Genomic DNA, 24,470 nt, shown 5'->3' with positions numbered 1-24,470 from the left:
GGCTAACCCATCTCCCCAGAGCAGGTCCTGCCCCAACTTGGTCCATCCGGCCCCACAAAACTCCCTAGTGATGAGTCATTTGGTGGCCAGATTGAATAACCTCAAAAAGGATTTGGGGCTATCTTTTCAGCTGAGAGCTAGCTGTCTGAGTAAGGTGGGCACTACCCTCCTCACAAACACCTCAGGATTTATGGAGGCACCAGATCAGGGCCTGCAGACTCAGGGTGAGTAGGACAGTGGCAGGAGCTGGACAAGACAGGGTACTTCGTGAGGCCAGAAGGGCCCCTGGGAAGAGCAGGAGAGTATCCACCTCTGGCCTGGGCAAGTCTCTAGTCCGAGAGAAGAGACCCAGCCTCAGTCTGGATAAATCTGAAGTCAGAGGATAGAGACATGGCTCTGGCTTCAATCAACAATAGTCTGAGGAGGATTAGAGTCCTCCCCTCAGGGAGCCCCAAGTCTGAGGGGGAAGCTGGCCCAGCTGCCTGTGCAGGGAACAGCCCCAGTAGAGGGGAGTGATGGTTAGCTACTGTGTCTCTGAGTGGGCTTCCTGGAGAAATGGAAGTAAGGAGAAACAGGGAGAAATCCATTGTCCACTGCCTCTCCAGTGACCTCTGCCCTCTGCCCCAGGTTCACGGACCAGGATGAGCATGTGATCCAGCACTGCTTCCACTACACTAGCACGGTGCTCACCAGCACCCTGGCCTTCCAGAAAGAGCAAAAGCTCAAGTGTGAGTGCCAGGTGAGTGACCTTCTAGGAGCCACTCTGGGGAAGGGGTCGCCCAGCTCTCAGCCCCAGAGCATCATCCATAAGGGAAAAGCCCATGTCTTTCTGGACCCATGGCAGGAAGGTTACCTAGTGCCCTGGAGGCTTCTTAAAGAGGGATGTCGGTGGGTCCTCAGGACAGCGCCGCTGGCTGCAGGCACTGTATGTGACCGTCCTCTAGTGTTCAACTTGGGTACTACAGCAACATCTGGGCAGCTAGAGCAGTGGTGAATGAGCATCTGAGATTCAAGATTACTGTGCACCTTCACTGGGGCTATACTTCCACTCCTTCACTTGGTAGCCAAATGATATAACTAGACTGTGCCAGTCCCCAGCCTGTCCAGAGAGCCCTAAAGGGGGCATGAGAAGACCCTGGAGCTGTTGGAAGCAGGGGGATGGAAGGTGTGACCTCTGCAATGTGAACCCCTATGATTTTCATCTCCTCCATTCCAGGCTCTTCTCCAAGTGGCAAAGAACCTCTTCACTCACCTGGGTGAGTGAACTGGCCTCCATGCCTGGCTGTGGGTGGGAGCGGGGACTGGCATTTTGGGGAAGAGAGGTGGCAGGGCTTGGCCTCGGCATTCTAGCCTGGTCTCACCAATGCCCTCCATACTTCTCCCTCCCACAGATGATGTCTCTGTCCTGCTCCAGGAGATCATCACAGAGGCCAGAAACCTCAGCAATGCTGAGATGTAAGTCAGTCTACCCCAGGGTAAGGTGAGAGAGGCCCCAGTCCTGGGTCCTCATCCCCTTCCTTCTTCGCTTCTTTTTTCCCCTCCACTGCCTTCTTGCGGGACCCTATCATGTTTTGTGTGATCCTTTATTTCATGCCTGTGACCCTCACTAATAACGTTCAATGATAGCAGGGGCAGGGCTCACTTTGTTGGCCCTGGGTCCCCAGCCCCTAACACAGTGCCTGGCACATAGTAGGCACTACAAGAAAAAAAATCATTGGGATTAACTAATGTCTGGAGTCAGCCAGCCCTCAGGAGGGTCTCTCATAACGGATAGCACCTTTCAGGCTTCAGAAATCTAGGCTTTGCCTAAAGTCGTGAGAAGTGGGGGTGGTGGGAGAGGGCTGTCAGGGTCCTGTGGACCGTGGCTGTCTCCCCACAGCTGCTCCGTGTTCCTGCTGGATCAGAATGAGCTGGTGGCCAAGGTGTTCGACGGGGGCGTGGTGGATGACGAGGTGAGGCACGGGCGCGCGGAGGGAGTGTGTGGCCGTAGTCCTGGGGGCCGGGAGTCCACAAGGCGCCCAAGGAGGAGGAAGTGGGACAGTCCATGGTCCGTTCTGTGGCCGGCCGCTGACTTCCTCTCTACTCCATCACTGCCCTGGCAGAGCTACGAGATCCGCATCCCGGCTGACCAGGGCATTGCGGGCCACGTGGCAACCACCGGCCAGATCCTGAACATCCCGGACGCGTACGCGCATCCGCTTTTCTACCGTGGTGTGGACGACAGCACCGGCTTCCGCACGCGCAACATCCTCTGCTTTCCCATCAAGAACGAGAACCAGGGTGCGAGCTCCGGGCAGCTCCGGGAAGTGGGGCGGGCTCGGGCGGGGGCGGGGCCTGAGCAGGATGGGGCGGAGCCGAGCGGAGGGTCGGCGACCCTTCCCCACCGCCTTAGCGTCAGGAAGCAGAAAGGACAGGACGGGACTACCCTGGCTGGGACGTCCCTTGAGGACACCCTGGGAGGGCGGACGCCGCCGGACACATCCAGCAGCCGGTCCTAGCCCCTCTCCGGCCCCCAGAGGTCATCGGTGTGGCCGAGCTGGTGAACAAGATTAACGGACCATGGTTCAGCAAGTTCGACGAGGACTTGGCAACCGCCTTCTCCATCTACTGTGGCATCAGCATAGCCCATGTGAGTGGGGAAAGGGCAGGGTCGGTGCAGGACCCTCTGTTCACCTTCACATTGGCTGTGTCCAGACGGGCACTGTGAGTCTGAGCTCTGTTGCTCGGTTGCTGTGCAGCCTTCAGTTCCTGCTGGTCACCTCTAGCCTCAGATTCCCATCTGAAAATTGGGGATACTATTTCCTATCTTGCCAAGTTAGCCTCCTGGGATCAGGGGGAAACCCCAATTGTCATTAATACCCACCCTCTTTGCCAAGCAGCCTCAACCCAAGCCCCTGATCAGCTTCTTTTTGGGAAATGTTGGGTCTCATTGTCCAGAGTTGGCTCTGAGCCAGGAATCCAACCACTAGGTTCCTGAGGCTAACCCATTCCTTGCATCTCTGTCTCTGCTGTGGGACTCAGGCTCCATGACTGAAGACTGGGGCAGGCTCAGGAGGGGGTGCAAAGTGCCGGATCAAATGCTGAGAGGACCTGGGGAGGAGGGGCAAGGGGGGAAGGTATGGGTGAAAGTCGGAGGGGTGTCCCTACTCTGGCTGGAGCTTGAAAGCTTGAACTAGAGCCAGCATGGGATAGGAACGGGGCGGGGGGGGGGGGGGGGGGGCGCTATATGATCCTTTTGTCCCAGTCCTGGGCATTCTGAGATTTCATAGCCACCTAGTTTGAGCCCCACCTTTCCCTCTCTCTCCTAGTCCCTCCTATACAAGAAAGTGAATGAGGCCCAGTATCGCAGCCACCTAGCCAATGAGATGATGATGTACCACATGAAGGTGAGGCCTGCACGGAGCTTCTGTCCTTCTTCTCAGGATCCCAGGGTCCCCTGCAGCCCACCTATTTCTTCCCTGCCTCCCAGTTCCTCGGGGGCCCAGGACCAGCCTGGGTTTTCTGATCACCCTTTCCTGAAGATAAGAAGATAGATTCAAAGCAATGCCTGGCCTCCTGCTCTCCTCTGGGGCAGCCTCTTCCAAGCAGTTTCCGGTTCAGCTCCAAGGCTGGCAGCAGGACCCATCCCGGGGAGGAATTTGGTTTGGCCAGGTGTTCCCCATATCCGGTGATGACTCCCACCTTGAGAATTACTGAAGGCTAGGAAGCTTACTCAGGGCCCTTCCCACAGCTCGCCTACATTCAGTGGTCATGCACGCCTCCATAGTCTGCTGATAATCTGTCTCATTCCCAGACCCTGTTTCAGAAAAGCTGTCCTGGGCTTTAGTTTAGAGTGTGTGGTGGTCATTTTCCTCTTCCCTGTGTCCAAACCAAAAGGTCCCAGACTCTGTGGATAGGGTCAAAGCTGTGATAGGAAGGATTAAGGTTAGACTCTGGGATGTTACCCCTGAAAGAAAGAATCCTCAAGTTAGTGTCTATGAAAGGCTGGCATTGTTTGCTGGTGTCCCGAAGTGGTGTTTCTCTGTCTTTGCTGAGGACAGGCTGTCACAGACGAGGGGTGTCACAGGCGAGGAGGCACAGTAGATGGGCTGTACCACAGTGGTCTCCTGCCAGTGATACCCCATGGATTGGAGTATCCATGCCCTGCCGTGGGTGCATTCTGGGCCAGGGCGCTCCCTCCCACTGTGGGATTTTGAGGGTGAGGACACTGGATGGGGGTGGAGGCCATCTTCTAATACTCTGGTTGCTCCCCTCTAGGTCTCTGATGATGAATACACCAAACTTCTCCATGATGGGATCCAGCCTGTGGCTGCCATTGACTCCAACTTTGCCAGTTTCATCTATACCCCTCGCTCTCTGCCCGAGGATGACACTTCCATGGTGAGCTGTCCCTCCCCCCATTTGACTGCATAGGTGGAGGGTGTACAGCCAGAGATTTAAGTTAGATGTGGATAGGAACTTCCTGGCAAGACAGAGTCATCACCAAAGGCTAGAGAGCCTCCCTCAGAGATGGAGTGGGCATGTGGTCTGCCGGTGTGGGCCACAGGGCCTGCCCAGGGCTCGTGGCTGGACTGGGTGATCGCCAAGGGCTGCTCCAGAACCCACAATGCCTGGGGCACGTGGCCTCAGGGTTGGCGCCTCCCTCCCTAGCTTTCTAAGATTTTGTGTGAGTTTGGTTCCAAGAGTTCTTCGGTCCCCTGTTTCTAAAAGTTCATGGATCCGAGAATGCTTGTCTCTACCGTTTTATGGTTCTCCAGTTCAGATCTAAAGTTCTAAGATTCCAAAAGTTTGGAAGCTTCAAGAAGGGGCAAGGCAGGGGACCCATTTTGAAACGGACAGTCCCTCTGAATCCTCCCTTCTACTCTCTCCAGGCCATCCTGAGCATGCTGCAGGACATGAATTTCATCAATAACTACAAAATTGACTGCCCAACTCTGGCCCGGTGTGTGCCCCAGCCCTCCCCTCCACGTGCAGGCAGCCCTGGTCTTTGCCTCCCTCTGTCCTCTACTCTCACATCCATTGCCCCAGCATTCTGGGAAGGGGTCTCTGTGGATGACTAGGAGTGGCCCAGTCTGTGGGAGTGGAGAGGATCCGTGAGTGAGAGGCAATTCACAGACACTGGGACCATGAGTAAAGGGAAGGAATGGGGCAAGGCACAGCCTGAAGGGCTTGCTGGAAGAGGAGAGCCTGAGGCCCCTCTGCTGCCCTCTCCCCTCCGCCAGGTTCTGTTTGATGGTGAAGAAGGGCTACCGGGATCCCCCCTACCACAACTGGATGCATGCCTTTTCTGTCTCCCACTTCTGCTACCTGCTCTACAAGAATCTGGAGCTTACCAACTACCTCGAGTGAGTGTCTGCACTGACCCCCAAGTCTGGCAGCTGTTACAGTCCCCTGCTTTGGGATAGGGGAGGCACCTAAGGATGACAGGCACTTTACATACACCACCTCCCACGATCCTCTTAACGGTTCTGAGGAAGGCTACATTGCCCCATTTTCCAGGTGGGACTTGCTCACAGTCACATGTCCCATACTCATGGAGCAGTGAGCCTGTCAAACTCCAAACCAGGGCTGCTTTCCCAGAAGGGGACCCGGGTGTCCCCGGCTCCTGTCTGGTGGCTCCTGGACATCTCATGCAGCCATTCTTCCTCTGGATGTGTGGAAGGGGCCTGATCTCCCTCTCCCCTCTGCCTCCCAACCAGGGACATCGAGATCTTCGCCTTGTTTATTTCCTGCATGTGTCATGACCTGGACCACAGAGGCACAAACAATTCCTTCCAGGTGGCCTCGGTAAGATTCTGCCCTCCTCAGAGTGGGCACCCTCCTCAGGGCATCTGGGAGTCTCATTCCTCCAGCCTGAGGAGAGATGGGAGCTCGTGGGACCGGGAGCCGGTTTGGAGATGGGAGGAGGCTCTCCAAGGCTTTGCCTGGGCTCTGAGATGGGGGAATGGTGAGGGCAGGGAGGACAGGGCAATGCCTAGCCTAATATGGCAGGCACTTGCATCTGGATGTAAGGAGTAATGGAGATTTCCCGGGATTTTCCAGAAATCTGTGCTGGCTGCTCTCTACAGCTCCGAGGGCTCTGTCATGGAGGTACCACCATTCTGCCCAATATCCCTGTGCCCATCATCCTCTTAAGGCTGATGACTTACTTAGTTAGACCATGACCCAGCTCCTCCTGTTCCCAAGCCGTGCTCTCCAGACAGGCTGTGAGAGCTGTAGCCATACCCCAGGGCATGTCGGGCTCATTTTGCTGGATGGGCTCGGAGGGGTGCAGGTGTGGATGGGGATGTGGGTCAGCCTGAAGGTCCTGCCCGAGCCCAGGTTTGCACAGGAAGAACTTGTATTTAGCATGTCTCTCTTGGCATATCTGGGAACACCCTGTTCCACCCCCACTCCACCAGGCCTGGGATGGCTCCACCTCCCGTCACACCCAGTTTTGCCTTAGGTTGTTTGAATTGTGTCTGCCCACCCCAGGATGGGAGCCTCTTGGGGCAGGGACAAAATCTGAGATCTCTCTGAATTCCTTGCACTTGGCATGGGGTCTGGCACAGAATAGGAGCCAAACCTGGGACAAGGTCACCTTGCCCCCTGCTGCCCCCTACAACATCCCTCTGGAGACTGCCCCTGCTTGCATACCCCTGGGAGATGAGGGGCTCACTCCCTCCCACGAGGCCTTGTGGCAGCCCCACTTCTGCCCTCTGCGTTCTGTGCTCAGCCTGCTCCTTCTCTCAATGACAGCCCTTCAGCATCTGGAGACAGGAGCCTTGCCCTCACCTCATCACTGCCTTTCTTTGTCAGCAAACAAATGTTTGCTGCATGAATTAGTGTCTAGGACTCCAATGGATCATTTCAGAATCATTCCGGTTTGAGAAGTCCTCAGAGCTTGCCTTGTCATGTCCCTTCATGTGACAGCTGAGGGATCTGAAGCTCAGAGCCTGCGAGGACTTGCCCGGGGTCACACAGAGGGCTGAAACAGAACCCAGAAAGGGAACTAGGACCCCCGACTCCCCGTTTCTGCCTGCTCTGCTCACCTTGGGGGCTGGGGCTGCACCGGTCCTGCTTCCTCTCTTGGTATCAGTGGTCAGCAGAGCCCCCGGCCCCAGCTGGGCCCCCATCATTCCTCTCCCCACAGAGGCACCACTTCGCTCAGGCCATCGCCATCCTCAACACCCATGGTTGCAACATCTTTGACCACTTCTCCCGGAAGGTGATGGGGCCAGGGTTGGGGGTGAGGGAGTGGGAGCCCAGAGCTGGCCTGAGGCAGGAGAAGGAGCCGAGGGAGTGGGTGGGGGCGTTTGGCAGGAGGCCCTGACATCTCCTCGCTCCCCTGCCCACCCTGGCCCAGGACTATCAGCGTATGCTGGACCTGATGCGGGACATCATCTTGGCCACCGATCTGGCCCACCACCTCCGCATCTTCAAGGACCTCCAGAAGATGGCCGAAGGTGCCTGTCTTTAACCCCAGACCTTGGGGTTGGGAAAGGACCACCAAGAGGGGGATGTGCTGAGAGAGACCTACTCTCTCCAGCATCAACCCACCAAACCCAGGCAGATGCAGCACCGACCCTTCGGCTCCCACCCAGGGTGCCGAATTTCATGGACCACATAGGTGGGCCCTGGGGACCTTGCCCTCAGAGAGAGGGGGTGGGGCCTCCTCTCCCTGACCACACGCTCTCCCCAACAGTGGGTTATGACCGAACGAACAAGCAACACCATAGCCTCCTCCTCTGCCTCCTTATGACCTCCTGTGACCTCTCTGACCAGACCAAGGGCTGGAAGACTACGAGGAAGATCGCAGTAAGTGTTGCCCCTCCCTGGGAGGGTGCAGGCTGCACAGCCTGCCAAGTTCTGTGTGGCTCCTGCATCTTGCTCACCCTCTCTGTGCTGAGCTCAGCCTGGCTATATTTTGGGGAGACAGAAACCTAGACCACCTCAGGGTGACAGATGGGGAGATTAGAAAGGGGCATGGACTCACCAGGGGTCACACAGCAAGTCAGTGGCTGGCGGAAGGTGGGCCAGAACCCAGCCACTCCTCCCGATCTGGGCCAACCCCCTGTCAAACTGGGGATGGTGCGGACAGACCCTGAAGGAGGGCTGAGGGATGCCTCAGTTTGCCAGTTTGGGAATGGGCTGTAGAGGAGCTCAGGTGGACGGATTCCACACACAAGTTGTGATGAGAGTGTTGGCCTTTCAGGAGCTGATCTACAAAGAGTTCTTCTCCCAGGGAGACTTGGTAAGTGGGGAGTGACTGCTGGTGTCAGGTTGTGGGGAGAGGGATCCTGGGCTGGGGCCGGGAGGGGCTGGGTTAGCTTCATCCTGGTACCTGATGGAGGGAGGAGGGGACCAGGCCTGATGACTCAACTGCCCGCAGGAGAAAGCCATGGGCAACAGACCGATGGAGATGATGGACCGGGAGAAGGCCTACATCCCTGAGCTGCAGATCAGCTTTATGGAGCATATCGCGATGCCTATTTACAAGTGAGAGAGCTCAGGGGGTCTGCTGGGGGTAGGGGGGACAGGGCTGGCTGTGGCAGTCATAGCAGATGCAGGTGCTATCTCCTGTGGGCCCATAAACGGGCCCTTCGCTTCATGTTCTCCTTGAGCGTCCAGTCCTTTGCCTCACACTCTCGTGGAAGTTCTTCCTGTGGTAGAGCCCTAATCCTTCTTGCTACTCACAGTCTGATTTGTGACCCTGTCCATGTCCGTTTGCACCCCCAGGCTGCTGCAGGACCTGTTCCCCAAGGCGGCAGAGCTATATGAACGTGTGGCCTCTAACCGTGAGCACTGGACCAAAGTGTCTCACAAATTCACCATCCGCGGCCTCCCGAGCAACAACTCGCTGGACTTCCTGGATGAGGAGTACGAGGTGCCTCAGCTGGATGGCACTGGGGCCCCTGTCAATGGCTGTTTCAGCCTTGATGCTGAGTGAGCGCCCCCCCTCCCCAGGACCCTTCCCTGCCCAGGCCTCCTCTCACAGCCCCCCACTGGCCTGGCCGGGTGCCCTGGGACCAGAGCCACGGGTCCTAGGTTCTAGACCAGGACTTACCATGTGACCCTGAGCAAGTACCGACCTTTCTGGGCCTCAGCTTTCCTGTCTGTGTAATGGAAGCAAGACTTCCAGCCTCACCAAGATTTTGTCCTTTGTCCTCTGAGAGCACAGGGGTGACTGATGAGCAGCGAGCCCTGCTCTGCACTTCTGACCACATCTTGGCAAATCCTCCCCAGCCACTCCTCTGAGGCAGCCTGGATGGTCTCTCCTGGGCCCCATTCCTGCCCCATTAGATCTGTGCCCTCTTCCCTCTCCAGGGTCCTCATGCAAGGAGAGGGTGGGACATCTGAATGAGCAGAGAATAGATCTTAGAAACAGTCATTAGCTCTGCTGGACAACTAGAAATAGCCACGGGGCCACTGAAGGTGCCCCTTAGGATCGCCACATACTTATGGTGGGCACTGGGACCCGGGGAGCTGCCAGAGGGGCAGCTCAGTGCTCTGGGCAGAGGGGGGTCAGGGAGAAAGCAGGATAGGAATGGTGGGCAGGAAGGATCCCAGGGCTGGAAGACAGGCTCCAATTGAGTCAATGATTCTCCTGGCTGTGTGACCCTGGGCAAGTGATTTCCCCTATCTAGGTGAGACAGGAGAATGGGACAATCTGTTTTCTAAGACGCCTTTTAGATCAAAGTCCCCATGGCTCTGTGGAGTCCCAGGAGAAGCCATGGAATGTCCCTGCCACCCTAGGGCAAAGAGCCAACCCTGAGTCCTTCAGTGGCCCCCTGAGTGTCCCCCCCCCCCCCCACTTAGTCCAAGCCCCTTCCCCATTCCTGCAGCCAGAGAGGGCTGCCTCAGCCCTGACAGGGCTGACTGGCAGGGCTCCTATCTTCTTCAAGGCCATATCTACCCGTGCCCTGGGGCTTGGGAGACCCCCCATAGGGCCGGGCTTCTTGGGTCAGCCCGGCTGCTGGCATCTCCCTTCTCTGTTTTGTTCTGTATGTGTTGTGGGGTGGGGGGAGGGGGGCCACCTGCCTTACCTATTCTGAGTTGCCTTTAGAGAGATGCGTTTTTCTAGGATTCTGTGCAACTGTTGTATATGGTCCCGTGGGCTGACCGCTTTGTACATGAGAATAAATCTATTTCTTTCTACCAACCCTCCCCCTTGGGGCTATTTCCAGATATTGTACTTGGGGATGAGGGGAACAGAACTGGGGTAGGCAAATGCCCTTTAGAACTCCTTGGCTACTGGAGCCTCCAGCCGTTGTGTCTAGCCCCTCTTACAGGAGAGTCACAGACCTCCTGTGCCAGACTGTAGGGGCTTAGAGATATGGTGGCAGATGAGGAGACCTGGGCATGGAGCAGTGAGAGGGCATGTTGGCTGGCAGAGATTGTGGACTAGAAAGAAAAGAATTGAGGGGCTGAAGCAATCAAGGAGGCTGCCTGGAGGAGGCAGCCTAGAGCTCCTCCTAAACCCTCTGTCTTCTAGCTTGCTGGTCATGAATACCCATATAGCCAGGGCCTGGGCCTCTGAACCCCCTCCTTTCTTCCCTATCTGTGTCCCCATAAATCGTCCCCTGAGTCTGACTCTACACCAGATGCAACCCTGGGTTGTGTCTGTGGAGTTAGTTCCCTGCTCTTCTGGTTGTGAGAGTGTTTGCCTCTGCACAGATAGAGAGGGGCAGACCCCAGATTGGACCATAAGGAGGATCTGACAGGCAAAAGTCTCTAGACCCACCCCCTCTCTCGCCTACATCCACCCCCCATTTCCTCTCCCTGTTCATCTCTTCCAGATCAGTAACGGTTGATATATTAAGGGCTGAACACTGGGATTTCCTTTCCTCGGAGATGGAGGAAAGAAGGACTGGGAGAAGATGATTGGGGCCATCCTGTGACACCTACAATGTCCCAGGTGCCAGCCTTTGGGACCACAGAGCGTATCTGTTTCTCTTGCTCCACAGCTTGTCACTGTTTGGTATCTGCTCTTCTGGGCCATGGTCTCCAGGCAGCTAGCCTTCCCTTAAGAACTTGGGGTCCAATCCCCTCCCTTGCCCAGCCCCTGCTTTGGGTTCCCCCCATGTGTCTCTATCCTCTCACAGCACAGGACCCAGGCTGACCAGTGGACGCCCAGGTAGAGGCAGGTCAGTTCCTGATAGGGTCCAAGGCTGACAAGGGACGGACAGGGGACAGCTCTTGTAATGGTGTGCAGCTAACACCAGCATTGGTGTGGGTTGACATAGGTGCTCCTCTGCCTGTGACCCCCCCCCCCCCCCCGCCGCCCACTTCAAATGTGTGTCTCTCTTCTACCAGCCCTTGAACAAAGGAGGAGCACAGACAGCCTGTGTGCACGCTTCAGGGACCTCACTCCCCTTCCCTGCATCTGTTGTCTGTCCCCAGCTCAACCCACACTTGAGGACATTTAATCCCACTTGAGGCCCTTGTGTGACACATCCCTTCTCACCACCTGAGTGGACAGCTCACAAGTCTTTCCTCGTGCATGCAAGACCCTATGCCAAGACCACATTAGCCAAGAGCTAATTGTGCTTGTCCCTGGTCTGGAGAGTCTAACAGCCTGGTCAGGAAGATCTGGTCATGGGACCTGACAACCCCATGGGATGCTTGGCCATGGGGCTCCAGGCAGGATTATAACCCTGAGAAGAAAAGTAGTGAGGTTTGGGAGATGAACAGGTATTGTTTTCCTGTGGGCAGAAGGGGCCAAGCACTCCTGGTGGAAGGAACTGCTCATTAAAGGCACAGAAAAGGGGAGTGACCAGCACACAGGGAATGAAGAGACAGGGAAGTACAGCCAGACCAAGGAAAGCCTCGAATGCCAGGCTGTGAAGTTTGGCTTTACTCTGTGAGCAGTAGGGGGGCAGCGAACGTTTTCAGTAGGAGAGTGACTTGGACATGCATTTTAGAAAGATCCTGCTGGAAAGTAGAGAAAGGACTGCAGGGTTGAGGTTGGGCAGGGATCATTCTAGAGCTGATGCTCTGTGCCCTGGGCTGGCTGAGGGAGGGAGGGATTCAACACTTCATGGAGGTGAGGACAGAGGGAGGACTAGGGGGTGGAATGTGGGTCCCTGCGGTCCCACGAACAGCCCTAGGTGGCTGCTCATTGCTACTCTAACCTGCAACCAGGTATGGGGTGGAGCCCCTAGCAGGAGATGAACTCCTTGGGAAGAAGGAAGGAATAGCAGTTTGGGGCTGCCAGGGGAGGGGAAGGTCGGAGGAGGGGCGGGAGGATGAATGGGAAGACAGGTAGGAGGAGGGGGTCTGCACAGAGTCAAAAGGCAGGTCCCACCTGATCTGAGAACACTAGGCTTAGCCCCATGGCTTCTTGTAGCTGCCCAGCCCTTCCAACTTAATGATTTCATTTTACATAAAACTTTCCAATGATTCTTTGGAGTAAATTCCATTATTTCATTCTGTAGCCAAGTAGCTTGAAATTCACAGAAGTTAAGTAATCCGCAAGCTTGAGATGTGAGCCCTGCCTACCTGAATCCCTCCAATGGCTCTTTCTCTGGGAGAGAGGAAAGAGATTCAGGGGGTCAGAGTCTGTGTCTCTGCAGGAGTGTGGTGGGGGGTAGGAGTGGTGAGCAAGTGGGTTGGAGCCCCAAAGAAGGATCTGAGATCAGTTCTATGTAGCTGTGTTGTGGAAGTGGGAGGGGCAAGAGAAAAGAGGTGAAGTGGTTGGTGGCCTATAGTGCAGCTCATGGTCACCAGATGGCGCTCGATCCTTACTCTCCTCACCTCCCCAGAGGTCTAAGAAGGGTGTGGGGGAGGGGGCGGGGGGGGGGGTTCCTCTCCTTCCCACCCACTCATATACGCCCCTTTCATACTTACAGAGACACCTTCTCACACACAGACATGCACACACAGACCCACACGCTCATTCTCCTATAGGCAGACACACTCTTCAGTCTACACAGTCTACACTGGGTACACTGTACAGACTTCATAGGGAAAATGGGAAATGTTTCTTAGGGGCCTCCAAACCCCTTTAGCTGTTCACTGAACAGGACAGAGGCCTGCCAGTCTTACCTTAGTGAGATCCCATGTCTCCTGGAGGTATCTGTTAAGCGGCCCCCCTCTGCGGAAAGATCCCTGGGAAGACAGTACCAGCTTTGTGATCAGGAATAGGTGGAACTCCTCCTCTGGGCGTAAAATAACTGGGAGACAGCACTGCCACACTTGGTCCTGTGCTGTTGAAGCTGGAAAGTCAGAGCAGGAGCTAGCTAGAATGTGCAGGGGCCTCAGGAGGAGGCTGGGCTCCAGGGTCTTGATACGTGGATGGGGGGTACCGGGACAGGAGGTGAGGTCACTGCAGATAGGCCAGGAAAGCAGGCTGGGTGGTGGGGAGGCGCAGGGGATGTGCCCAAGGCCTCAGCCCTCCCTCACTGCTCAGCTTCCCAGAGCTCAGTCCACTTGAGACTGTGGGGCCTGGAGGTGGGGAGCACAAGCAAGCCAAGGATGCCATGAGGTGGCCCAACAGCGTAGGGACATGCTGCGCGCGGACTGCAGGGAGATGCTGTTTTCTTAGCCTCAGCTGCAGTCTCCTGGAAGGAGCCCTGAGCAGGGAGGTGAAGGGGTTAGAGGCCTGAGCAGGAGCTGGGCCCCAGGGCAGTGGGGCAAGCCGTGTGTCCAAGGCTAGACTCTGGACAGTGCCTGGAAGAGAAGGGAGAGTGGGTCAACGGGAGAATGAGAGGAGGGAGGGGGAGGCAGCGGCATGGTTGGTTTGGGGAGGATCAAGAACGTGAGGGGAAGCCTCCTATCTGACAGAAATTCGCACTGCTATGTTCTCTCTCCTGAAACACAAAGCAAGAGTTCTCACCACACACCACATCCCTCCTGGACTTCCTCTTCTCTCATGGCAGGATGAGCACTCGGATTCTTCCTCTCTGGTCTCGGTTTTCCTGTCTACAAAATGGGATGATGAGGCCCCTCTGGAGGCCTTCAGGAGGGTGTGCTGGGAGGGAAGCCCACTCTACTTCTAAGGAGCTGTGTGTGAATGAAATCTGCATATAGATGCTGTGGCCAGACTGTTCTCTGAGGGCTTACAAGGATGGGTTCGAATTGGAAGCAGAATACACCATCCGGTGTGAAGATTGGTGAGACAGGTGTGAAAATGGGAGGTGCTGCCATTCCTGCCAAGATGGCTGCCACTCTCCATTCCCAAGTCATCACTGGAGAAACTGCAGAACTGAGTGAGGAACGTGGGAATTCTGGGAACTAACAAAATAGCCTGGGATGCAGTGGGGTGGATAAGTTGGGGAGAGATAAAAGAAGCTGGATTGGAGGAAAGCACTTGCCTCACCCCATGTTGCCTTAGACGGTCAACCGTTGCCTGTCCCCTCACCTCTGCACAAACCCCTGGTGCTTCTTTATCCCCTTTTGGCAATGGCTGGAGGAAAAGAACAATCTCTTAATTGGGAGGTTCTCCCAAGGATGGGTGGGAATTATTGTCCCCTTTATAGACAAGGGAAACTGAGGCTCAGAAACTCAGCTGGCAGCAACTTCCCTCAGGGCAAAAGTTGCTCATAGAGCATCCCCGGGGTCAGATGAGGAAACCCAGAAAGGACAGGGCCCTCTAAGATCATATGATACAGAGGCCAAACAGGGATGGGTTGGGTACCAGCTCCCATTTCCTGGCCCGAGGTTCTCTCCCCATCCCAGGGAGGGTAGGCTTCACATAGGCCCCACCCTGCAGGCATGGCCCTGGTGAGCTGGTTTGTCTCTCCCACATCACAGTGTCCCTGCATCTGCCTGGTGCTGGGGTCAGAGAGGGGAGAGGCAGGTCAGAGCAATAGGCACTCTTTTATCTCCACATCTGCTTCTGAACATCAATCTGGCTCTCAGCTGAGACTCTGCAGGCAGTGTGTGCCCTTTAGGGGCATGTGGTTTCTTTCCCCCTTTAGACTGGGCGCCCCTCAATGGCAGGAAGAGATCTGCCCTGACTCTGGCTCGGTTCACGGTAGGTGCTCAAAGCAGGAATGTTGACTGATGGAAAGTGACAGAATCAGGGCTCCAGTGTGTGCATTGATCACAACTCAAGTGAACACTTGAGGGACACCCTCTGAAAATCTTCAGAATTCTCTCTCTATGCAGCTCTTTCATCTCTGGCACTCTGCCCTGTAAACTCTAGCCAACTGGGTCTTTTCAGATTCCCAACTCCATCCACTCAACTCAGGGAGACTTCCAGGCTTCACCGGGGATTCCTCCTCCCTGCACGGTGGCCTGGAAACTCTCTCTAGGCTGTCAGCCGGGCAATTGTAAAGCTTGCCACAATTTTCCTTTCTCTTAGGATCCCATTCCTTGCCTAGTAGTACCCAACCTCTTGAAAACTTTACATCATACATTTTGTCCATTTTGTTGTTGTTATTTCAAGGAGGTGGGTAAATCTAGCCTTTATGACTCCATCTTGGATGGGAGTACAAATCTATTGACTTTTATTGAAGTTTAGTACTGCATGTATGAATGTTGATAGTCATTTGGATATTAATATTTTGGCTATTAAGAACAATGTTTCCCTGGACATTCTTGTGTATGTATATATTGTGAATATCCCATCTTATGAATATATTTGTTTATCTGTTTCTACTGTTGACATATGGTATATGATCTGGAACCCTTGCTTTCTTCCTGAAAACACCCTTTTAGTGTCTCCTTTTGCGCAGGTCTGCTGCTGCTGAATTCTTCTGGCTTGTACTAGTTTGAGGATATCTGTTTCTCCTTCATTCTTTTAGGATGTTTTTGAAGCTGTTGAATTCTAGGTTAGGAAGTATTTTCTCTGAGCATCTTGGAGATGATTCTCTTTTGACTTCCATTGGTTCTGATGAGAAGTCAGCTATTGGTCTTGTTATTACTCCTTTGAAAGTAGTGGAATGCATCTCTGTGGCTGCTGTTAAGATTTTCTCTTAGTTTTTGATTTTCAGCAGTTTTATCACAATGTGCTTATTATGTATGTCTTTCTCTGTATTTATCCTGCTTGAGATTTCTAATGCATCTTGAATCCGTGTGATTTTCCCTTTCCTCAATTCAGTCTTCATCAAATCTAGATAAGTGCATTTATCTTTGGGACAAGTAGTTCCCAAAGCATGCTAAAGAAGTATTCTACAAAATTTTGCTGAAATCCTGTGATAACAAGAGAGAAATAGTGATGCAGATATGGAGGAAATTATTTTATATCAACCGCTAGGTTCTTATCCTTGGGGTCCACACTCATACCCCTCCTCAGGAGAGAAGACTCACCAGTGGCTGTCTCTCTCCTTAGCTCCTGATCTATAAGCAAGGATCCATCCCTGACCAGATATCCCTACCTAGAATCAAGGCTTTCCACTTTCTGCCTAGTGGCTGGTGAGAAGGACAGACTTTCTGTCTTTCTCCCTGGTTTAATTTCGCCCCTGATCAACACTTATGTTTTAATGCAAAACACTTCAGTATTTCATTGTTTAGAACTTCTCCATATCAGAACAGAATTGCCTACGTGACAATCAGTAGATCCCTGAGTGCAGAGTTCTAGCCTAATGAACTAAACGGTAGCCAGCAGCAGCCAGGATTCCCCTTCCCTGGTGGATTTCTCACTTTCTAACTCCTGTATGAGTTAGGCAGGCATCAGGGAGCTACCTTCACACTGTGTCTCTATCTCTACCACCTCATTTGCTGTTTCAGTGGCGAATTCAGTGGTGAATTGAAGTGGAAGCACCTTTGTACCTGGTCTGGGTTACCATCCTCACCAATCTTTGCACCCAGGCAAACCCTCTGTGACATGGCCCAGTTCACTGGTCCACATATCTTTCCTGAACCCCAGATACAAACATCCAATTGCCTGACCCCTTCTAGATTGCCTTCCTGTGGCATAGAGTCTGGAAAACATTTCCCACATTCCACTACAGCTCAGATTCCATTAAGAAGATGTCCTTGTGGGGCACCTGGGTGGCTCAGTCAGTTAAGCGTCTGACTCTTGATTTTGGCTCAGGTCATGATCTCATGGTTTATGGGATCAAGCCCCACGTCAGGCTCTGAACTGACGATGTGGAGCCTGGTTGGGATTCTCTCTCTCTCCCTCTCTCCCTGCCCTTCCCCCTCTCGTGCCCTCTCTCTCTCTCTCTCAAAATAAATAAATGAACATTAAAAAAAGAGAGAAAAAGTCCTTAAAAAAATAAGATGTCCTTGATAAGACACAGAGGTAGAAGTACAGAATGGACATTGATGACTGCATGCAGTTAGACAGAATCACCTGAAAAGCATCTGTGATGGAGGTGCCCATGGAGGGGTTTCTAATAGGCAGCCATTCACACAGGTGCTAAGCAACAGGTGGCAGCATGGTGATGTTTCCACTTGAAAACGGGTTGGGCGTTTTGGCTGGCCCTGACCTTCAGCTGTGTAGCACTGAGCCCGATTCTCTTCTCCTTCTACTTAAGCGTAGATTACGGTGTGTACAACTAAGAATCTCAACTGATAGCGTTCTCTCAAAGCATTGATCCCATTGGTTTTAATTGTCTGTCTCCCCCAATAAAACATGATCCCCTTGAAGGGAGAGACTAAGTCTGGCTTATTTCTCTATCCTTAGTACCCAACATAGAGCCTAAGACAGAGTAGGCCCTCAGCAAAAATGCTTAAATGAAAAGTGAGTCGTTGTAAATCCACTCCGAGTGACTGCATCCATATCCATCGTGGGATCTGTGGCTGGCCTGCGTGTCTTGAGGAGTGTCTCCGTAGTGATCACGGACGTGCAAGAGTTACCTCATTCAACTGAAGAAAATAGCTTGTTCAGTATCACCACACCTGCGTGACGAACAGTCAGGCTTCCCTTCAGAGGAAATCATGTTCACGGTGGAGTCATGCTTGCATGACCAGTGCTGAACATCATTTAAAACAAACTGGCTTCCAGAACACTGGCAGGCTCCAGGATACACAGTGATGTTAACCATGAGTGGGGCATGTAGAAGTAGGACAGAGAAAAATCACTGAATTTATACCAGATCATCATCAAATGAATTTTAAAATATCACCAATGGAAAATTCCTCCCTAAAGAAATGTCACCCCAAACTTCTCCTATGCATCTGTTTTCCATCTCCTAATGCAATCTGTGACTCCTTATTCCTGGGTCCTCCTAGTGACCAAACACAGGCCCCCAGTTTTGTAGTCTCTCTTATCCCCTTAGTTTTTTCACGACACTCTTCTAAGTTGCCAGGTGGGTTTACTCGAACCCTCTTGGCAGCTGGTGGATAGCTCACCAAGGAAGTGTTTCAGTAGTAAGAGCGCAGTGGTTAAGGGTATGGTATCTGGCATAAGAATTCTGTGTTCTGCCATTCCTTGCTGTGTGGCTTTGTGTAAGGACTTACCTTCCCCAGGTCTCAATTTCCTCATCTGTCAAGTGGGGATAATAATAAACCTCCTCAAGGCTGCCGTGAGGATTAAATGAGAAAAGGCGTGAAAGCCTTTGGCTCCAGTCAAAACTGCCAGCTGTGTGAATTGAAGGGTTTCATCAGGGCATATTCCTGGGCATGAGGAGCATAACTTTGTCTTTGACAAAGGCTGAGGGGTCAGAAGAGAGCTCCCAGGGAAAGGACTTTGGCCTCAGAGACAGAAAGGGCAGGTTCAAAAGAGGTTTGGAAGAGGTTAACTGTGGCATTCTGGGGTAGTGTATTGAATTGTGTCCACGCCCTGCCCCCAACCAAAGGTAAGTTCAAGTCCCAATCCCTGATAACTGAGAACATGACCTTCTCTGGAAATAGGATCTTTGCAGATGTGATTAAGCTGAGGTCCTTATAAGAAGGAGGAAATTTAGACACGGAGACACACAGATAGAAGGTCATGTGAAGATGGAGGCAGAGATGGGATGATGTCACAAGTCAATCCACACCAAGGACTGCCACCAGCACCAGAAGCTGGGAGCGAGTCAGGGCAAGATCCTCCCCTAGACCCCTCAGGGAGAGCGTGACCCTGCCAGCACTCACTTCAGCCTTCTAGACTCCGGAACCGTGAGACAACACGTTTCTGATGTTTGAAGCCACCCAGTTGATGGTACTTTGTTTCAGCAGCCCAAGGACACCAACACGAGGGTTTGAGGAAGGGAGGGGGTACCTCAGGGCACAGGGATTGGAGGGAGGAGGGGACATTTTTCACCTTTGGTGTGTTGGGTCCAGTTGGCAGGACAGCCCAATCACTGACCACCATCTGGAAGGGACACACAAACTGCTGGCTTCCTTGCCCAGAGAGGGCACAACTCCTCCGTGCAATCTTTGATTTATGCTCCTTATTTCCTTCCCTCATCAGACCAAAACTAGGGTTTCCTGAGACCACACCCATCCTCAGCTCTTTCCCCTTTATTGTCCCACATGCTTCACTCCCTTACAGGTTGTTTCTGACAAGCAGCCCCATCCCTGTCAACCACGTGGTCGTCATCACTCAGAGTGTTCATTACAAATTTCCCCAGGCCCAGCCTTGTGTGAGCTGCTGGGGGCGGTGGTGACACAAAAGCTTTAAGGCAGGGCCCTGCCCAGAGGGAGCTCGGAGAATTCTGGGTGAAACCCTAATTGATTAATCAACCAGTTAATAGTGAAACACACATTTGTTGAAAACATACTATGTGATGTCCATGGCTGGGCATCGGAGAGGCTGTAGAGAGGTCAACAAAATCAGACACCCAACTTACAGGCTAATTGAGGGATAGACATCAGTCAAACAGACTGACAAGCAGGGACATCTGGATGGCTCAGTCAGTACAGCCTGTGACTCGATCTCAGGGTTGTGAGTTCAAGCCCTGCATAGAGCTTACTTTAAAAACAAACACAAGGACGACTGGGTAGCTCAGTCAGTTGGGTGACTGCTCTTGAGTTCAGCTCAGGTCGTGAGCTTGCGGTTCATGGGTTTGAGCCCCACGTGGGGCTCTGTGCTGACAGTGGGGAGCCTGGTTGGGATTCTCTCTCTTCCTCTCTCCCTCTAAATAAATAAATAAATAAATAAATGAAAACTGACTCACAAGCAAATGTAAAATGACAGTTGGGCCAAAGGGACCATTAAGGAAAAGTAGTGCTGTAAGAGCCTCTGACAAGAGGATTTGACCTGGTCAGGGTGGTCAGGGAGTCTCAGCAGAAGGAGAGCACCCAGGCTAAGGTCCGAGGTAAGCGAGAATGGAGGAAACAGCATGTGCAAAGATTCCAAGGCAGGAGGAAGCACAAGAAGGAGGGACTTCAGGAAGGTCAGGGGAGGAGGTGGTTGGGAGACTATGGACTATGAGAGGGAGCAGAGACAGCAGAAGATGAGGCAAGGGAGGCAGGCAGAGGCCAGGCTGTGTTACGGAGTTTGAGCTTTATCCCCAAAGGAATGAATATCCAGGGTTTGCATTAGGCAGGTGAGCAGGTCAGAAACTGAGACAAGCACCCTGGCTGTGCACGGAGAAGAGACTGGGGGAGAAGCTGGGTGCCGTGGGTAGTTAGGGAGCTCTTGTAGCAGTTCAGGTGAGCACGTGATGGTAATGTGGGCCGAGGTCACAGAGGACTGAGAGAGGTGTACAGGTTGGAGAGACAGCCTTGGCAATGGGTTGGAGATGATGACTGGGAGGGAGAAAGAAGGCTGATGATGACTTTTAGTTTTCTGGTTTGTGCACCTAGTTGGATGTTGGTGCCATGTGCGGGGAAAAGGCGCCCTGGAAGAGGACCAGATTTGGAGGAGAGAACCCTAAATTCAAGCAAAGTTCTTTGTAAACTCTATGGTTGCAACGAGTATCAGCTGCTACCACCTACTCATTAAAAAATTTTTTTGAATAAATGCTTGTTAAATGCTGAGCCCTGTGCCAAGAGCTGGAGATGAAAGGGAAGGAAATTAGCATTTGATGCACAACTCTGTAAGGCAGCAGAGGCTAGAGAGATTAAAATGGGCATCGTGATGTGCGACAGACTTGGTTTTGAGACCTGGCTCTAGAACTTCCTCACTGTATGACCTTGGGCAAATCACCTAACCTCTGGTGTCTCAGGAACATCTGTAAAATCAGATTTACATCCCTGTCTCCTAGAATGTTCTGTGGCTCTAGTGACAACACACGTGGTGCCTTTAGCACAGTGCTTTGCATACAGTTAGTGCTTACTAAAAAGATGCTATTGTTGGTTCTCTATGGGAGGCCTGGTCATACGTCATTTTATCTAGTCTCTACCACTACCTCTTAAGCAGAGATTATCACTGTATCTCATTTTACGGATAAGGCAGCCCTGCTGATTGCCTAGCCAACCAACAGCGTTTCCCCTCTTCCTCATAGGATTTGCCTGGGTGCTCATCATTCCATATTCAGGAAAGCTGCCCCCCTCTCTTGCCTCAGGGGGTAATCCTGATTAGTCTAAATTAATCATGGCAATTCCATTCCCCTATCCAATGACTGATTTAGGCAATTATGTGGTCCATTCCTACCCAGTTATGAACTTCGAAGCTGCCCAGGAATGTCCCTGTTTCAGTACTGGTAGTGCTGGGTCCCTGGAAATCTGTCAGTCCTGGGCACACTAGGATGGTTGGTCACCCTACTGGCCACAGAGACCTGAGGAGAAGACTTCTACAGGGACAGGGGTATGGGGGGGGGGGGTGCGTCTGGAAAATTTTTTCCTTGTTAAGAATGAGTGGTAAAAAAACAACAACAAAAAGAATAAATGGTAATGACGTACACGGGAGAACACGGCCTTCTTTGCTGAATGTCTTTGTTTCTCTGTACTGTACTTGGAGCTGCTGTGGCCATCCTGTGACCACCAGAGGAGACAAGCAGCATGCTGAAGATGGCAGGGTGAAGAAATGGAAAATACCTGGGTCCTTGAGGACACTGCTGTAATGGAAGTGCTAAGCTCAGGAGTTCTTGCTATGACAGTAATAAACTACAATACCTGCTAATATCTGTTACTTGCAGCCAAAAGCATCCTGGGGAGCCTGGGTGGCTCAGGTGGTTAAGCATCCAACTTTGGCTCCAATCATGATCTTGCAGTTCATGAGTTTGAGCTCCGCATGGGGTTCTACACTGGTGGTTCAGAGCCTGCTTGGGATTCTCTCTTTCTCTCTCTCTCTCTCTCCCTCTTTCTCTCTGCCCATTCCACACTTGTGCTGTCTCTCTCTCAAAAAACAGAAACAAACAAAGAAACAAACAAACAAAAAAAAAACCCAAAAGCATCCTGATGCAAAATGGCACCCAGCTGCAAAGAGGCAGAGCTGGTCTAAACCCATCTCTGTCTTGGTGCTCATATCGCAATACTAAACTGTAGGACAGAGATAAGTATACGTTCTGGGAGCAACTCCATTTGTCTAGGACAGTGTTGCATCAAGTGTGTTACTTCCATGGGATGCTCTCTGCACAAGGATTCCATGGTCAAATGGGCTTGAGGGACATGACATGTTATACTCTCACCAACACATATTAATTTGGGGAAGTCCTACAGAAAAGAAATCTGTTTATCTTGGGTTAATTCAGAGTCTCCTAAAGTCACTTCAATGTGGAATTTTTTTTTTAATTTTTTTTTTAACGTTTTTATTTATTTTTGAGACAGAGAGAGACAGAGCATGAATGGGGGAGGGGCAGAGAGAGAGGGAGACACAGAATCGGAAGCAGGCTCCAGGCTCTGAGCCATCAGCCCAGAGCCCGATGCGGGGCTCGAACTCACAGACCGTGAGATCGTGACCTGAGCTGAAGTCGGACGCTTAACCGACTGAGCCACCCAGGCGCCCCCAATGTGGAATTTTTAGTTTCTGTTTTGGTTTTGTGACTCTCTCAGGTGTTCCACGGAACACAGTTTGGGAAATGGTGAGGTAACCGACGAAGAGGATGACTGGAGCATGAGACCTCAGCTTCGGGCTCTGGTTAGGAGACCACATCCCTCGGTTTGCTTGTGATCAGATGTGATTACCAATAGTGGCCCCTCCCCTCTTGAGAGCCTTCCAAGTTAGGATGATCAACTATGTGATCACCTGGCTCCAGGTGAGGAGGGCTTCCTGAGAGAGGAGGAAGTAAGGGGCTCTTCAGGATGCGAGAGCCATGTCTCCTCAGCCTTCCAGCAGAAAGGTAAGGCCAGAGTGTCCTGGCTGGGGCTGGGGCTGGGGCTGGGGCGAGGGCACCGTGTGGCCAAAAGACTGAGGGGTATGGAGTTAAGCTGTGGCATGTGCCGTGTGTGTGATTCAGAAAGGGAGATGGGGGTGGGTACAGGGCCATTAGCCTGGGTGGGCAGAGAGGAATGGCAGAGGCTTGCAGGCTGCAGAGACATGGGGGTGGCCTGGGCCCGGAGGCCGCACAGCACCCACAGCAGGTGTCCCCTTGGGCCAGTACTGCTACCTACTCCAGGAAGCAGGGCTGTCTAATGAGTGGCTTGGACAAGGGGAACCGGATGTATAGTCCATTTGGGAAGGCAGAGGCCTAAAGGAAGGGAAGGACGTGACCCAGTCCTGAGTTTGTTAATCCTGTCCCCTCCAGTCCCACGTTTTTCTTTTGTTTGTCGTCTGTGTCCCTCATTGGAACTGATGCTCTTTGAGGTCAGGTACTGTGTGTGTTCCGCTCACACTTGTATCCGTAGCACCTGGAGCAGTTCCCCATCCATAGCAAAGGCTCAATAAATATGTGTTGAATAAATGCATGAGAGGGAGGAAAATATCTTTCTAAATCAGAAGGGCATTAAGACTTAATGAGCCTCTACTGTGCACTGGGGGCTTGCCAGCAGGCATCTCCTTTAGCTCACCTGCGTGGCAGAGATCACGGAGGGGCTAATGACAAGTCAGCAAATCCCATTCCTCTTCCGAGGCCCCGTTGAAGCCCCTCATCCTGCAGGAAACTTCTCCATCTCAGCCACTTCCCCTTCACTGGGCTTCCTCTCCTCCAAGCTTTATAAAATCCAGCTCTCAGCTGCATGCTGTTCAGTGTGGTATTTCATCAGACCTCCTCCCACTTGACTGTAAACACTCTAAGAACAGAGGCTACATCACTGTTTCCAAGTCTCCCCCACAGCACCAAGAGCTGAAAAGAACAAAAATGAAGAAAAGCAACTCTGCATTTGTTACTTGATGGGTTTATCTTTAACACTGGTTCCAGCCTGACCTTGACTCGGACCACTCTTCCGGCAGTCCTGCCATTCTGTGTATTCTGCCTCAGTGAGGAATGCTTTCTCCTCTGGAATAGAACACCTGACAAGCAGTGTCTTAAACAATCAGGTCACTTAATTATCTCACACGAGGAGAGGGCTGGAGGCAGGCTGGGGCAGGGCTTCAACGATGCCAGCAGACCCAACGTGGCTTCCGGCTCTGCCACCTTTAGCATGCTGGCTTGTTGCTTCATGGTACAAGATGAAGTTTTAAGCTTCACATCTATATTTCAGGCAGGAAGATGGGAGAAAGAGCCCATCTTCTAGCCCAAGTGTTCTTTTGATAAGAAAAGCAAGGGGCGCCTGGGTGGCTCAGTCAGTTGGGCATCTGTCTTCGGTTCAGGTCATGATCTCACAGTTCGTGGGTTTGAACCCCATGTTGGGCT

At 52.6% G+C, this 24,470-nt stretch overlaps 1 protein-coding gene across 3 annotated transcripts in view; it reads left to right on the top strand.

Moving 5' to 3' along the window:
- Nucleotides 1-21,089, top strand: part of PDE2A (phosphodiesterase 2A) — a 105,855-nt gene extending 84,766 nt beyond the window's left edge. For 2 of the 3 annotated variants that reach the window (XM_078433119.2, XM_078433121.2), the window contains 18 exons: nt 628-739; nt 1,217-1,256; nt 1,392-1,455; nt 1,880-1,952; nt 2,103-2,280; nt 2,517-2,629; nt 3,309-3,386; nt 4,258-4,380; nt 4,872-4,942; nt 5,223-5,345; nt 5,700-5,787; nt 6,043-6,090; nt 7,133-7,207; nt 7,346-7,445; nt 7,685-7,797; nt 8,195-8,233; nt 8,372-8,478; nt 8,719-10,141. In XM_078433119.2, coding sequence (XP_078289245.2) covers nt 628-739; nt 1,217-1,256; nt 1,392-1,455; nt 1,880-1,952; nt 2,103-2,280; nt 2,517-2,629; nt 3,309-3,386; nt 4,258-4,380; nt 4,872-4,942; nt 5,223-5,345; nt 5,700-5,787; nt 6,043-6,090; nt 7,133-7,207; nt 7,346-7,445; nt 7,685-7,797; nt 8,195-8,233; nt 8,372-8,478; nt 8,719-8,929 — 1,756 coding nt within the window. In that variant the 3' untranslated portion in view covers nt 8,930-10,141. Of the gene's footprint in view, nt 1-627; nt 740-1,216; nt 1,257-1,391; nt 1,456-1,879; nt 1,953-2,102; nt 2,281-2,516; nt 2,630-3,308; nt 3,387-4,257; nt 4,381-4,871; nt 4,943-5,222; nt 5,346-5,699; nt 5,788-6,042; nt 6,091-7,132; nt 7,208-7,345; nt 7,446-7,684; nt 7,798-8,194; nt 8,234-8,371; nt 8,479-8,718; nt 10,142-10,778 lie in introns of those variants that run through there. The other variant, XM_078433120.2, reaches the window with a different exon arrangement.
- The last annotated feature ends 3,381 nt before the right edge of the window (nt 21,090-24,470 follow it).

Source organism: Panthera onca, chromosome D1 (assembly GCF_046562875.1).
Source record: "Panthera onca isolate mPanOnc1 chromosome D1, mPanOnc1 haplotype 2, whole genome shotgun sequence".
Classification (NCBI taxonomy): domain Eukaryota; kingdom Metazoa; phylum Chordata; class Mammalia; order Carnivora; family Felidae; genus Panthera; species Panthera onca.
This window is presented reverse-complemented; position numbering and strand designations above follow the sequence as displayed.